The 14,751-nt window shown below is 38.5% G+C and overlaps 1 protein-coding gene across 1 annotated transcript in view; it reads left to right on the top strand.

The window, feature by feature from the left end:
• ATRN (attractin) overlaps window positions 1–14,751 on the top strand; it is a 182,794-nt gene that overhangs the window by 116,437 nt on the left and 51,606 nt on the right. Inside the window, exons 22-24 of the mRNA XM_068986876.1 lie at window positions 2,524–2,618; window positions 4,834–4,912; window positions 6,492–6,649. Coding sequence (XP_068842977.1) covers window positions 2,524–2,618; window positions 4,834–4,912; window positions 6,492–6,649 — 332 coding nt within the window. The remainder of the gene's footprint in view (window positions 1–2,523; window positions 2,619–4,833; window positions 4,913–6,491; window positions 6,650–14,751) is intronic.

The raw sequence follows: 14,751 nt of genomic DNA, 5'->3' as shown, positions 1-14,751 counted from the left end.
GATCATAGAGAAAGCAAGGGAATTCCTGAAAAACACCTGTCTCTGTTTCATTGACTACACTAAAGCCTTTGACAATGTGAATCATTACAAACTGGAAAACTCTTAAAGAGATGGGAATACCAGACCATCTTACCTGTCTCCTGAGAAACCTGTATGTGGCTCAAGAAACAACCGTTAGAACCACATATGGAACAACTGACTGGTTCGAAATTGAGAAAGAAGTATGACAAGGCTGTTTATTGTCATCTGCATATTGTCATCTTATAGGCAGAGCACATCATAGGAGATGCAGGGTTGGATAAATCACAAGGTGGAATCAAGATTGCCAGGAGAAATGTCAACAACCTTAGATATGCAGATGTTACCACTTTAATGGCAGAAAGTGAAGAGGAACTAAAGAACCTCTTGATGAGGGTGCAAGAGGAGAGTGAAAAGGCCAGCTTAAAATTCATGTTAAAAAAAACTAACGTCATGGCATGAGGTCCCATCACTTGATGGCAAACAGATGGGGAAAAAATGGAAACAATGACAAATTCCCTCTTCCTGGGGTATAAAATCACTGTAGGTGGTGACTGCAGCCATGAAATTAGAAGATGTTTTCTTGGCAGGAAAGCTGCAACAAAACTAGACAGTGTATTAAAAAACAAAGACATCACTTTGCTGGCAAAGATCTGTATAGTCAAGGCTATGGTCTTCCAAGTAGTCATGTACAGATATGAGAACTGGGTGATAAAGAAGGCAGAGTGCCAAAGAATTGATGTTTTCGAACTGTGGTGCTGGAGAAGACTCTTGAGAGCCCCTGGGACAGCAAGGAGATCAAACCAGTCAACCTTAAAGGAAATCAATCCTGAATACTCGTTGGAAGGACTGATGCTAAAGTTGAAGCTCCAATACTTTGGCCACCTGATGCAAACAGCCAACTCATTGGAAAAGGTCTTGATCCTGGGAAGGACTGAAGGCAGGAGAAGAAGGGGGCGACAGAGGATGAGATTGTTGGATGGCATCACCGACTCAATGGACATAAGTTTGAGTAAACTCCAGGAGTTGGTGATGGACAGGGAGGCCTGGCGTGCTGTAGTTCTTGGGGTCACAGAGTCAGACACGACTGAGTGACTGAACTGAACTGAACTGAACTCATGGATGTTATCCTTTGATACTGTACCAAACCCAGGCAGCTGATCAGTTCTTAGAGGTTATAGTGTGGAACCTGAAACCACATCAGTTAATTTTTTGTAATCTAGTACATTTAATATATTTGTCTTGAAAAATAAAAGCCAATAGCAGTGATGTGGAGAAATTGAAACCCTTATAAAGTTTTTGTGAGAATATAAAATGGTTTTCCACTTTGGAAAATCATTTGGCCGTCTTTTGAGTAGTGAAAAATAAACTTGTAAACAACTCCCCATTCCCCTCTTCCCCTACTCACTAGTAATCACCATTTTACTTTCTGTGAATTTGGTACCTGGGTACTTCATATAAGTGGAATTACACAGTATTTTTCTTCTTGTTTATTTATTTATTTTATCTCATTTAGCATAATGTCTTCAAGGTTCATTCATGTTGTTGCATGTGTCAGAACTTCCTTTCTCTTTGAGACTGAGAGTGATATTCCATTGTATATACCACATTTTGTTTATCCGTGTATCTGTTGATGGACATTTGGATTGCTTCCACTATTGGGCTATAATTTCTTTGACTGCTATGAATGTGGTTGTACGAATAGCCCTTTAGCATCCTCCTTTCTGTTTTTTTGATACATACTCAGAAGTGGAATTGCTGGATCATTCAGTAATTCTATTTTTAATTTTTTGAGGAACTATCCTACTGTTTTTCACAATAGATGCATCATTCCCACTAGTAGTACACGACAGTTCCAATTTCTCCACATCCTTACCAACACTTTTCTTGGTAGTAGCTGTTCTACTATAGATGATATAATGTTTCATTGTGGTTTTGATTTGTATTTCTCTAATGATCAGTGATGTTAAGCACCCTTTCATGTGTTTATTAGCAATTTGTATATCTTTGGAGAAATATCTATTCAAGGCTTTTCAAATCAAGTTGTTGAATTTTGCAGTACTTTTTAGAATTAAATTATACCATGTTTAGCCAGTAGGCTCATTTTCAAGCTCTGTTCTTTTGCTACATTAGTCTTTGAATGCTTCCTTGCTTTCTAGAATAAGTTAACTGAGACAGGTATTCCTTGCCCTGGACCTGGAGTCAACCATTTTTATGTGGAGTTTTGATTTCTTTTATACCATTTATTTATAGCTTTGTATCTTTAAGCATGAATAGATGATCAATTAATATTTATAGGTAAGTTTGATGGGAGCCTAAAATCTCAACCAGGGTCATGATACAAGGAGGTTTTGGTGGGCTAACTCAAACAAAACATTGTTGCTCACAACTTTGCTAAAAGTACTTTCCTGGCTATTAAATATTTATGAGAAAGTCGATCTGTATCTCCAGAGACATACTGTGTGTGGTTTCAGTTTTTAAATACACGTTTCTTTCTTTCCATAGATACTCTTCTTATTGACTATCAGTTCACCTTTAGCCTATCCCAGGAAGATGACCGCTATTACACAGCCATCAATTTTGTGGCGACACCTGATGAAGTAAGATATAAAAGTCTTCTTAGTTTGTTTTGAATTTGTGTGGATCTTTTCCTTGGTCATTATGGATAGAAGCACTGCCTTAGCAGTGGTCTCCAGAGTGGAGTTCACAGGATAATGTTTAGAGGTACAGGAAAGAAGTGTTAGACTCTGCATCTTATTTCCTTTCTAGTTAAAAGGTAAGAATGGTGTTGTTAAGATTTACCATGGTCTGATACACAGACTGAAATTGACTCTACACATACTTGGTTTATCCATCAGCCCATCACAGCCCCATACAGGAAAGGAGAGGAGACTGCAAGGGGAACTTCCTTGTTAGTGGGGCAGTGGCAGAACCCAATTTTACTGCTTTAAAATAGAAATTAATACCAGTGATGCAGCAGAGGTAACACTTAAGCTCCTAGAATGAGTTCTTACCCTCATTAGGAGATTAAAACAGTGAAGGCTTAGTTGCCCCATAAGAAGTCAGCCAGAAATAATTGAAATTACTACTAAATAACTGTTTAAAAAATATTTTTATGTCTATTGTTGTTAATGGTGAACCCCAGCATATGCCATAAGGTGTTGCCTACAAGTAAAAGGGAGCCAACACAGTGTGACATTTAAAGGTGAAGTGTCTAGAACATGGACACACACCTATACAACTTCTTCAGTGAGATGTAAAGTCATTTAATACCTGCTCTGGTACATAGTGAAATTTTACTAAACTTGATGATAAATTATTTAGGTGCTTCCTTGGAGGCTTCTTATTATCAATATACACAAAGCCATTTACCATTACAAAAATATGATAAATATAACAATACATGGAAAACAATATGATAATGAGCCAAAGTATATTCCTTTGATAACAAATGTTATCAGCAAGCGTGGTTAAATTTAAGAAATAAATAAGTCAGTAGAAAAATGAAGTCCATATGGGATGTTTACAATTAAATGAAAGTAAGATTTGTTTTTATATTCCAGAGTTATACAGTGTATATGTCTTGTTTTTTACAAAAGCACCAGGATTTCAAGTTTACTAATCCTTTCCGTGGAAAGAAGTAATTGCTAGTAATTACCTGGTCAGGGAACTAAGATCCTACCTGCCGCAACGTGGCCAAATAAATAGATATACACTTGAGCTGTCCCTTCAAGAGGATGGTGAGGCTTTATCAATAAATGAGAAGGTAACTGCTTTATGAGAGGAACTTCTGGTTTGGAAATCATGTTTTGAAAATAGCTGTTTGGAAATGCTTCCATTGTTATAATTTTTATGCTGAAAAACTATCAGAAGAATGTTCTTTAAAACCTTTATTTTCTAACCCGTTTTAAAATTTTTCAGTGTGAAGAATTTCAGCAAGATTGCATTCAAAAATACAAAATACAGCATTTGACTCATTTGGAACAACAATTTTTTGACCCCAAGAAAGAGATTTATTAGCCAAGTTTTAGGGAAAACTAAAAGTTAGTATCATGATTTACCTAGCACAGCTGACCAGTGCTCTTTTTCCAGGTGGCCCAGAACATTCCTCAGAGATACCTTTTTCAGTCATTAAAACCAAGAGTTAAAATAAACTAGCTCTTCAAATTGCTATATCTCTAAGTGGTATACAAAGTTTTCAAAGATAATAAAGCATATTCTGTCATTTCTCTTGAAATAATATTTTTAGTGAGAGAAAAATATTCTTAATCATGGGTGAAGACAATCAAAAGTTTTAAAATTAAAAAGAAAGGTTAAAATTTAGTTTATTTCAGCTTTATATGCTGTTTCTTAAAAACCATTTCCATTTTGGAGAACTTTATACTGTATTTAATCTATGGGTTCAGAAGTACATAGATTTGATTTATAAATGACAGTTGATCAAGTGTCTTACTCTCCAGACATTTGGGAAAGGCTGCCCAAAGGGTCCTTAAGAGACTGATTCCCCTTATATAGGTCACAGGATGTAGGTCATTGTGCTTTGGTGAGGGTCTTTTTTTAAAAGATACTTTTTCATAGAGTTTGGCATTTGATAAAGCATTAAATCTCCTACTTTTATGGGAGGGAAATGAAACTTGTTTATTGCTTATCTTAAGGTTAAAAATTCTGCTGTCTTTTAAATGTTGAGTTTCTCTTAAGACATTAAAAATTTTATTTGTAACTAACAAAGTTGAGAGTAGTAAAATTTAACTACCCCTTTAAAACCAAGAAACTATTACAGTAATTAATTTTCTAATTATTTGTACCTCTCACCAGCAAAACAGGGATTTGGACATGTTCATCAATGCCTCCAAAAACTTCAACCTCAACATCACCTGGGCTGCCAGCTTCTCAGGTAAAGACACACCTAGAGAAGCCCTCCCAAGTGGAGATAATTGATTGAGAAAGAGTTGAGAAAAGGGGCTATGGAGACAGACAGATGGATTTGAAACCCTAACCCTTTGCTACTTATTAGCTGGAAGACCTTGAGCAAATATCTAAAACCTATCTCTAGACCCATAGGATTTTTCATCTTAAAAAGAAAGTAAAAATACTTATCTCATGCAGTTGTGTAGATTAAATTCAGCTGTACCTGTCGGTGCCTGCCATGGTATCAAGACCAGTACATGCTCACTACCTCAGCTGGCTAACACCATTAATATCATTGCTATAGCCACTGCTCTGGTGCTACCATTATCATCCGTGCTTCAGAGGTGAAAAATGCAGCATTTTTAATAGAATGAGATTTTCATGGGTTCAAAGAAAAATGTGCTTTGGGAATTAAATAAAGCTTTATGAGCAAAGCTTTTGCTGTCTTGTTTACCTTACTATGATTTACTAAAGAAGATCTGCTGGGCAGAAAACCTACTAAAGAAAGAAAAGGTGGCCCTGATATAGTAGTTAAGAAGTAGCTCAGTGGACCTGGATATGAATTCTGCCTGTTACTTCAACTCTGCTTTCTGAGCCAGTTTCCTCAGGTATGAAATGGGATAATGAAAATACCCAGCCGTGTAGAATATCCTGAGGATTAAATGAGATAATAAATGAAGTACTCAGTGTAGTACTAGAAACATGGTAAATTCTCATCAAATGGTAATTATGTTTCATCATCATTATTACTGTCACAATACTGCCTTTTGGTATGTGACCAGTTAGACTGAAACAAAAACATTACTTTGCACATCACTTTGTGTTTATCATGTCACAGTCTTTGTTTGGAGAAAGGTAGCATCCCTGAGCATGTGATTGATTTCCAGTGACAGTCGGACTCCAGCCATGGGAAAAGCCTGTTTCATGAGTCTTTATAGACACTAGAATTCCTGGCTGAGGGACAGTATTGAATGTTGAAGGACTGCTTGGGAATAGGATGAGTTTATATCAGGTCAGGAGGATTTAGAGTCAGTTGTAGTTGGTAGCAGAAGGGACTGAGTGACCCCTAAAACTCCTTCCTCCCTGCTAGTGTTGAGACTTAAGGTCACTGCTAGCCATCGCTTGTGTGGAATCTGTGTCCCTTGTATGGAGGATCTGGAGCACTGCCAAACAGATTTAAAGGGGCAAATTCAAAGCAGGTGAAGTGGGCAGAATGAATGCCATTGCTTCAAAGTTACTGCTGCCTGTTTCTGTGGGAGAAGTTGTAGGGGTTCCTGGTAAAACCATTTGGGTTGAGGGCACTGGCTTGTGTATCAGCCTACCCAGCTTTAAATCCAAACTCTCCCTAGCTGTGTGATCTGAATCGGTTTCTTAATTTTCCTGAACTTAAGTTTTCTGATGTGTAGATGAGGAGGATAATAATTGTTAGAATTAAATGAGATTGAGTTGTTAAGTGCTATTTCTGGAACACAGTGTTAAATAAATCCTAACTATCATCATTATTATTAGTGAGGGCAGATTCTGCTCAAAAAAAATCTCTTATTTCATTCTGTTCTTCCTAACAGCTGGAACCCAAGCTGGAGAAGAGATGCCTGTTGTTTCAAAAACCAACATTAAGGAGTACAAAGATAGTTTCTCTAATGAGAAGTTTGATTTTCGCAACCACCCAAATATCACTTTCTTTGTTTATGTCAGTAATTTCACCTGGCCCATCAAAATTCAGGTAAGAGTGCTTTTACATCTTACAAAGATGGTGAAATCTCTGTAGTGGAGACTTAAAATCACTACTGTGTTCAGTTCAGTCGCTCAGTCGTGTCCAGCTCTTTGCGACCCCATGAATCGCAGCACGCCAGGCCTCCCTGTCCATCACCAACTCCTGGAGTTCACTCAGACTCACATCCATCGAGTCAGTGATGCCATCCAGCCGTCTCATCCTCTGTCGTCCCCTTGTCCTCCTGCCCCCAATCCCTCCCAGCATCGGAGTCTTTTCCAGTGAGTCAACTCTTTGCATGAGGTGGCCAAAGTACTGGAGTTTCAGCTTTAGCATCCTTCCTTCCAAAGAAATCCCAGGACTGATCTCCTTCAGAATGGACTGGTTGGATCTCCTTGCAGTCCAAGAGACTCTCAAGAGTCTTCTCCAACACCACAGTTCAAAAGCATCAATTCTTCGGCGCTCAGCCTTCCTCACAGTCCAACTCTCACATCCATCCATGACTACTGGAAAAACCATAGCCTTGACTAGACAGAACTTAGTCGGCAAAGTAATGTCTCTGCTTTTGAATATGCTATCTAGATTGGTCATAACTTTTCTTCCAAGGAGTAAGCGTCTTTCAATTTCATGGCTGCAGTCACCATCTACAGTGATTTTGGAGCCCCAAAAAATAAAGTCTGACACTGTTTCCACTGTTTCCCCATCTATTTCCCATGAAGTGATGGGACCAGATGCCATGATCTTCGTTTTCTGAATGTTGAGCTTTTAAGGCAACTTTTTCACTCTCCACTTCCACTTTCATCAAGAGGCTTTTTAGTTCCTCTTCACTTTCTGCCATAAGGGTGGTGTCATCTGCATATCTGAGGTTATTGATATTTCTCCCGGCAATCTTGATTCCAGCTTGTGTTTCTTCCAACCCAGCGTTTCTCATGATGTACTCTGCATAGAAGTTAAATAAGCAGGGTGACAATATACAGCCTTGACGCACTCCTTTTCCTATTTGTTTCCTGTCTGTTGTTCCATGTCGAGTTCTAACTGTTGCTTCCTGACCTGCATATAGGTTTCTCAAGAGGCAGGTCAGGTGGTCTGGTATTCCCATCTCTTTCAGAATTTTCCACAGTTTATTGTGATGCACACAGTCAAAAGCTTTGGCATAGTCAATAAAGCAGAAATAGATGTTTTTCTGGAACTCTCTTGCTTTTTCCATGATCCAGCGGATGTTGGCAATTTGATCTCTGGTTCCTCTGCCTTTTCTAAAACCAGCTTGAACATCAGGGAGTTCACGGTTCACGTATTGCTGAAGCCTGGCTTGGAGAATTTTGAGCATTACTTTACTAGCATGTGAGATGAGTGCAATTGTGTGGTAGTTTGAGCATTCTTTTGCATTGCCTTTCTTTGGGATTGGAATGAAAACTGACCTTTTCCAGTCCTGTGGCCACTGCTGAGTTTTGCACATTTGCTGGCATATTGAGTGCAGCACTTTCACAGCATCATCTTTCAGGATTTGAAATAGCTCAACTGGAATTCCATCACCTCCACTAGCTTTGTTCGTAATGATGCTTCCTAAGGCCCACTTGACTTCACATTCCCGGATGTCTGGCTCTAGATGAGTGATCACACCATCGTGATTATCTGGGTAGTGAAGATCTTTTTTGTACAGTTCTTATGTGTATTGTTGCCACCTCTTCTTAAAATCTTCTGCTTCTGTTAGGTGCATACCATTTCTGTCCTTTGTCCAGCCCATCTTTGCATGAAATGTTCCCTTGGTATCTCTAATTTTCTTGAAGAGATCTTTAGTCTTTCCCATTCTGTTGTTTTCCTCTATTTCTTTGCATTGATCGCTGAAGAAGGCTTTCTTATCTCTTCTTGCTATTCTTTGGACCTCTGCGTTCAGATGCTTATATCTTTCCTCTTCTCCTTTGCTTTTTGCCTCTCTATTTTCACAGCTATTTATAAGGCCTCCTCAGACAGCCATTTTGCTTTTTTGCATTTCTTTTCCATGGGGATGGTCTTGATCCCTGTCTCCTGAACAATGTCAGGAACCTCGTTCCATAGTTCATCAGGTACTCTATCTATCAGATCTAGGCCCTTAAATCTATTTCTCACTTCCACTGTATAATCATAAGGGATTTGATTTAGGTCATACGTGAATGGTCTAGCGGTTTTCTCTACTTTCGTCAATTTAAGTCTGAATTTGGTAATAAGGAGTTCATGATCTCAGCCACAGTCAGCTCCCAGTCTTGTTTTTGCTGACTGTATAGAGCTTCTCCATCTTTGGCTGCAAAGAATATAATCAATCTGATTTTGGTGTTGACCATCTGGTGATGTCCATGTGTAGAGTCTTCTCTTGTGTTGTGGGAAGAGGGTGTTTGCTATGACCAGTGCATTTTCTTGGCAGAACTCTGTTAGTCTTTGCCCTGCTTCATTCCACATTCCAAGGCCAAATTTGCCTGTTCAGGTTTTTCTTGATTTTCTACTTTTGCATTCCAGGCCCCTATAATGAAAAGGACATCTTTTTTGGGTGTTAGTTCTAAAAGGTCTTGTAGGTCTTCATAGAACCATTCATCTTCAGCTTCTTCAGCGTTACTGGTTGGGGCATAGACTTGGATTACTGTGATATTGAATGGTTTTTCACTAATGTGTAACTTGCTGTAAATGAGATGTACAATATTAATACTGCTTTGCCTTTGTGATATCTGTGATAAAGGAGTGCTGAGCACAGACCATAAAGAAGATTGTAGTGGGGCTAGCTTAAATCACTTATGAAGGAAATTTATAAGCACTTTTGAAAGCAAGTTGGTCTGTAACAGATTTGGTAATTACAATTGTATTCATTTCTTCATTGAGGTCTTGCCACTTAAAAGCCTGTAGAGCTACACAAAGAGCTTCAATATTGGAGTGAGTAAGGTGGCTATAAGTGAAGCAAACAAATATAACCAGTGAAAGCTGAAGTGTAGAAAGTGCCATATGAAAAGAACCCCAAATGCTCTTGGAGTTTAGAGGATGATAGGATGGAGGGTAATGGGGACAGTGTCGGGCAGTGTCTAAGGTCACCTTAAGAGTTTAGGTCTACAGTCAGACAGATGCAGGTTTTAGTCCTGGCTTGTTCCTGTAGCATCTCCATGTCAGATTCTTGTATTGTGACCTGAAAGGGTAGGTCTGAGGGTTCTTGTTGGCTGCTGCAGCCACTGCTGCTACCAGCCTGCTCCTTTTCTCTGTTCCCAGGGACCTAGTGCACTCCTGGCCCCATTTGTGCTCTTTATAACCATCTGCCATGTGTCTTTGGGGCCTTGCCTTAGTGCTTTCTGTTTTAACCCCTTTCCTTTTGGGGAAAGGTGGAATTTGGGAAGGGTGAACTTTGAACATTTGGTTTACCTTTAGCTGTGGAAATGTGGTCGCTGGACTGGGGCTGTGGATACTTGCCAACTTTCAGTGGCACTGTCTAGTGAAGCACGTCTGCACTGATCAGTCGGGATGGACTTGAAATCTAGTTCTGGTGGGTGTGTGTTCACACCTTGAGACTGTAACTAAGGAACAGTCAGTCACTCTTTTCCTTTCTGGAGGGTGGGGACAGGCTCAGCATTGTAATTTTACTTCCCACTCTGTTTTCTCTTCCTGTCTAGGTGAGCTATATATTTATTCTCTAATCTACTTTTTCCTTCGTTCTGTCACACTGTCTGCTTCCCTTTCCGGCTAGCCTTCTTGTAAACATTGACCACACTCCCTGTTTCTGGTTTCCATTCACCCATCAGTCCAACTTCTTTCACCACGTCCTGAAGTTGCCTGTCACGGTGGACTCCAGTGACTGAATTCTTCAGTCCCCTTTTCCTTCTCACTTCATGATTTGAGTCACTATCCTTCCTGCCTTCCTGGTCCGTCCTTTCCCTCATTCTCTGGTCTGTCTTTTTAAGGAATCTTTTAAAAAATTAGGGCTGTCTGGGATTCAGGTCATGGTTCTCCTTTGTCTTTATCTCACGCGTAAGACTTACTATACCACTTCTGTCCTGGTAATTCTCAGTACTCTTTCTTCAGCCCTGCTTATACTTGAACACCAGACAAGTGTTCTTGGTTGCTGCCTAGACATTTCTGCCTGGCCACTCAAAAACTCCCTGTACTCAGAGAGTCATTCTTGTAATCTTAGCCCCAAACCCTGTGCTTTGTTCTAGTGAATGGCACTACCATTTGTCCTGTTGTGTAAACCATGACCCTGGAAGTTTATTTGCATTCCTGGAATAAACCTGACTTGCAATGATGTATTATTTTTTTACTTTATGCATTGCTGGACTCAGTTTGCTAATATTTTGATTTGAATTTTGTATCTGTCTCAGTAAGAAAGTCCATAATTTTCCTTTCCTGTCTTTGTTATAGGTATTAAACTAGCCTTTAATTAATTATAAGTTGAGAAGTTAGCTCTCTTATTTGTGAAAAAATCATATAACTTTAGAATTGTATGTGATCTCTCTTGTGAAACCATTTGATTCTGGTGTTTTATTTGTGGAGTTTGTTTTCTTTTTTAACTGCTGATTCCAGTAGTTACAGGATATTTTGGATACTCTTATCTGCATCCATTAAGCTAATTTTCTCTAGATATTAATTTATTTCATATATTTTCAAATTTTCTGACACAAAGTTGTTCATAGCGTCCTCTCTTCCAATCTTTGCAGCATCTGTGCTTACTGAATCATATGCTTAAAACTGGTTAAAGTAAAATATTAATAAATTTTATCTTAATATTTACCCCAATTTTTTAAAGTTTAAAAAAAAGCAAGTTTTTTTCTTTAGACATTGACAAGCTTATTCTAATATTTATATGAAAAGCAAAGATTCTAAAATAGCTATAACAGTTTTGAAAAGAGGAATAAAATGGGAAGAATTACTATATGAAAGTTAATAAGGCTTACTATTTAGCTAATCAAGACATTGTGGTTATTATTGGAGGGATAGACATGTAGATCAGTAGAGCAGAATAAAGAACCCAGAAATAGAACCGCATAAATACATCCAGCTGATTTTTGACGGGTACAGTCAGTTCAGTGGAAGAAGGATAGCCTATCAAACAAAAAGCTACTAGAAGAGTTGGACAATCATAGGCAAGTAAATGAACTTTGACCTAAACCTTACATTTTATACAAAAATTAATTTGCTGTGGATAACAGATTTAAGTGTAAAATGTAGAACTATAAAACTTTAAGGGGGAAAAAAAGGAGAACATCTTCATATCCTAAAGCTAGGCAAAAGATTTTCATATTTGACAACAAAAACATGACCTATGAGAAAAAAAATTGCTCACATCAAAATCAGAAGCTTTGCTTTGTGAAAGACCTTGGTAGGAGGATGAAAAACAAGCTATATACTGCGAGAAAGTATTTGCAAAAGATATTATTGACAAAGGACTTGTATTTAGAAGATAAGATGAATTCTCAAAATGCAACATTAAAAAGCAGTCCAGTCAGAAAATGGACAAAAGACATGGAGACATTTTATCAAAGAAGATATAAATATGGTAGATAATGACATGAAAGATGTTCAGCATTAAAAGCTGTTCAAGAAATACAAGTTAAAGCCAAGAAGAGGAGCTCTCTGGTGGTCCAGTAGTTAGGACTCCACAATTCCACTGCTGAGGCCCCAGCTTCAGTCCCTAGTTGAAGAACAAAGATCCCACAAACCACATAGTGTGACAGAAAAAAACAAACCACACACACCCCACAATTAGAATGAGATATTACTACATACCTATCAAATGGCTAAAATTTAAAACAGTAATAACACCAAATGTTAGAATTCAGAGAAATTAGATCATGCATACATTGCTGGTAAGATAGTACAGCCACTCTGGAAAATATCTGTAGTTTGGTGTTTTTCTTATAAAGCTAAATTTGCGTTTACTATTCTTAACCCAGCAATTATATTCTTGGGCATTTATCCCAGAGAAATAAAAACTGATGTTCATACAGACACTTATAGAGCAATATTTAGCAACTTTATTCATAATAGCCCCAAACTGAAAGCAACCGAAGTATTCTTCAACAGGTGAATGATTAAATGAACTGTACTACATACATATCATGGAATAATATTCAGGAATAAAAAGAAACAAATTGTTGATACAACAGCGTGTATGAATCTGAGGAAGTTGTGCTGAGTAGGAAAAATATCTTAAAATTTTACATGCTACATGATTCCAGTTATATAACATTTGAACATAAAAATTTAAGACCAAAAATAGATACAGACCTACTGAAGCTTCACCTCTGACTTCTCCTGGACCTTCTTTTCAAAGGGCTTATCAGATGAGATCAGACCCACTCACACTCCAGAGGAGAGGATTGTACAGGGTATGCACATCAGTGTGCTGCTGCTGCTAAGTCATTCCAGTCGTGTCTGACTCTGCGACCCCATAGACGGCAGCCTACAAGGCTCCTCCGTCCCTGGGATTCAGGCAAGAACACTGGAGTGGGTTGCCATTTCCTTCTCCAATGCATGAAAGTGAAGTCGTTCAGTCGTGTCCGACACTTCGAGACCCCATGGACTGCAGCCTACCAGGCTTCTTCTCCGTCCATGGGGTTTTCCAGGCAAGAGTACTGGAGTGGGTCACCATTGCCTTCTCCTGCACATCAGTGTAGTAGGCATCTTAGGAGCCATATTAAAATTCTCTCTGCCATTGGCTATATTTGGCGTGGGGCTAGCAGGGTTAGGTTGTTTCACTGATCCTAGGGAATATGAACTCTAGGCTCTCTACTTAGTACAATTTCATTTTGATAACATCTGCTAACACTGCCAAGTTATAGAGCACATACTATTGTAAAATATTTTTAAATATAATTTATTGACTTGTTTTAAGTTGAAGTTGTTTTTATACTGACATATCTTGTTATATTCCAAATCTGATTGAACTTCAAGCTTTGTTTCTTATAGTTGAAAAATGATTAATATTTTTTAAGATTCTTAGTGACAGTCTTGACTTATGTTGCTGATATTTTTTCCCATTTGGAAAGAGGGCTCTGTGCGCATAAACAGGCTTTTGTGCTGGAGATAGCTGTGCTGTTGCCAATGCCGAGTTCTAGTTGTTTTTTTTCCTCCCAATGCCCAGTTGCTCCACCCTCTGAAAGTCACTGAAATGGTCATTCCCTTCTAGAGGGATCTCTTCCCCACACTCACTTTTTTAAGTACTCATTTCAAGTTTAAGACTCAACGAAATATTGGTTTTCTGCCTGATTTTTTGGTCCTCTTCACCTGAACTGGATCACTCACTTGAATAAGATCCACTTATGAAAGCTGCATTCAGGAGCACTTCGGAAAATAAATGATGGCATGTTCACCATTTAGTTTGCCAGGCTTTCCTTGAGAAACAGGTAAGTTCTTTTGAAAATATATGTTTTTGCTCTTCGGTACAAAAAGCTGCAGTTTTCACAAACAGTGTGGCTGGACCTTTGGTGTCTTCATACAAGAACCTGATCAGTGCTGGTTCTCTCCACACTGAGGACTGTATCTGGTGTGTGCTGAGTGGAGGACTGAGCTTGTATCTTCCTGGGCAGATGTGAGCATGTTCTTAACAGAGAGCGCTGTACCTTTCTTTATTGCTTTATTTTCCTCAGAGTTTTAGCCTTTTTAGGTATAGTTAGCTTTTAAATACACACTTGGAGACTGTACAGATTTAGTTAATGTAGAGACTTATTTAAGGAAGAGAACAGGGGAATGTATAAATGGTACAGCGTAACCCATTCAGTTAAATTTCAGTATGACTTTCAATGCAGACAAAAGCCTTTTTTCTTTTTTTGTCTTTGATTCTCATTATTTAAAGCAAAGTGAGGCAATTTATTTCTCTGCTCAGCAACTTGTGTAAATATTAGTGCTTTAAAAATGGTCATGGTAAACTCAAATTCTTTCACTCTGAACTGATCCCAGAATTCTTTTCCATAATTAGGAACAGATCAAAACCTACAACTGCTAACCAAAGGAGTTTGAAACTAACTATAAAAATCCTTGTAGATTCAGTTTAAACTTTTTTAAAAACCACCCAGACTGAAAAGGCCTGTGTGTCAGAGGGTGGGGGGTATGTTGGGTCAGTTGTGCCTGGTTTCTTGTTGGTTGCTCTTGAAAGTTAGTGCCCCTTC

Source organism: Capricornis sumatraensis, chromosome 15 (assembly GCF_032405125.1).
Source record: "Capricornis sumatraensis isolate serow.1 chromosome 15, serow.2, whole genome shotgun sequence".
Classification (NCBI taxonomy): domain Eukaryota; kingdom Metazoa; phylum Chordata; class Mammalia; order Artiodactyla; family Bovidae; genus Capricornis; species Capricornis sumatraensis.
The sequence above is the reverse complement of the archived record's forward strand: the minus strand, read 5'-3'. Positions and strand labels throughout refer to the sequence as shown.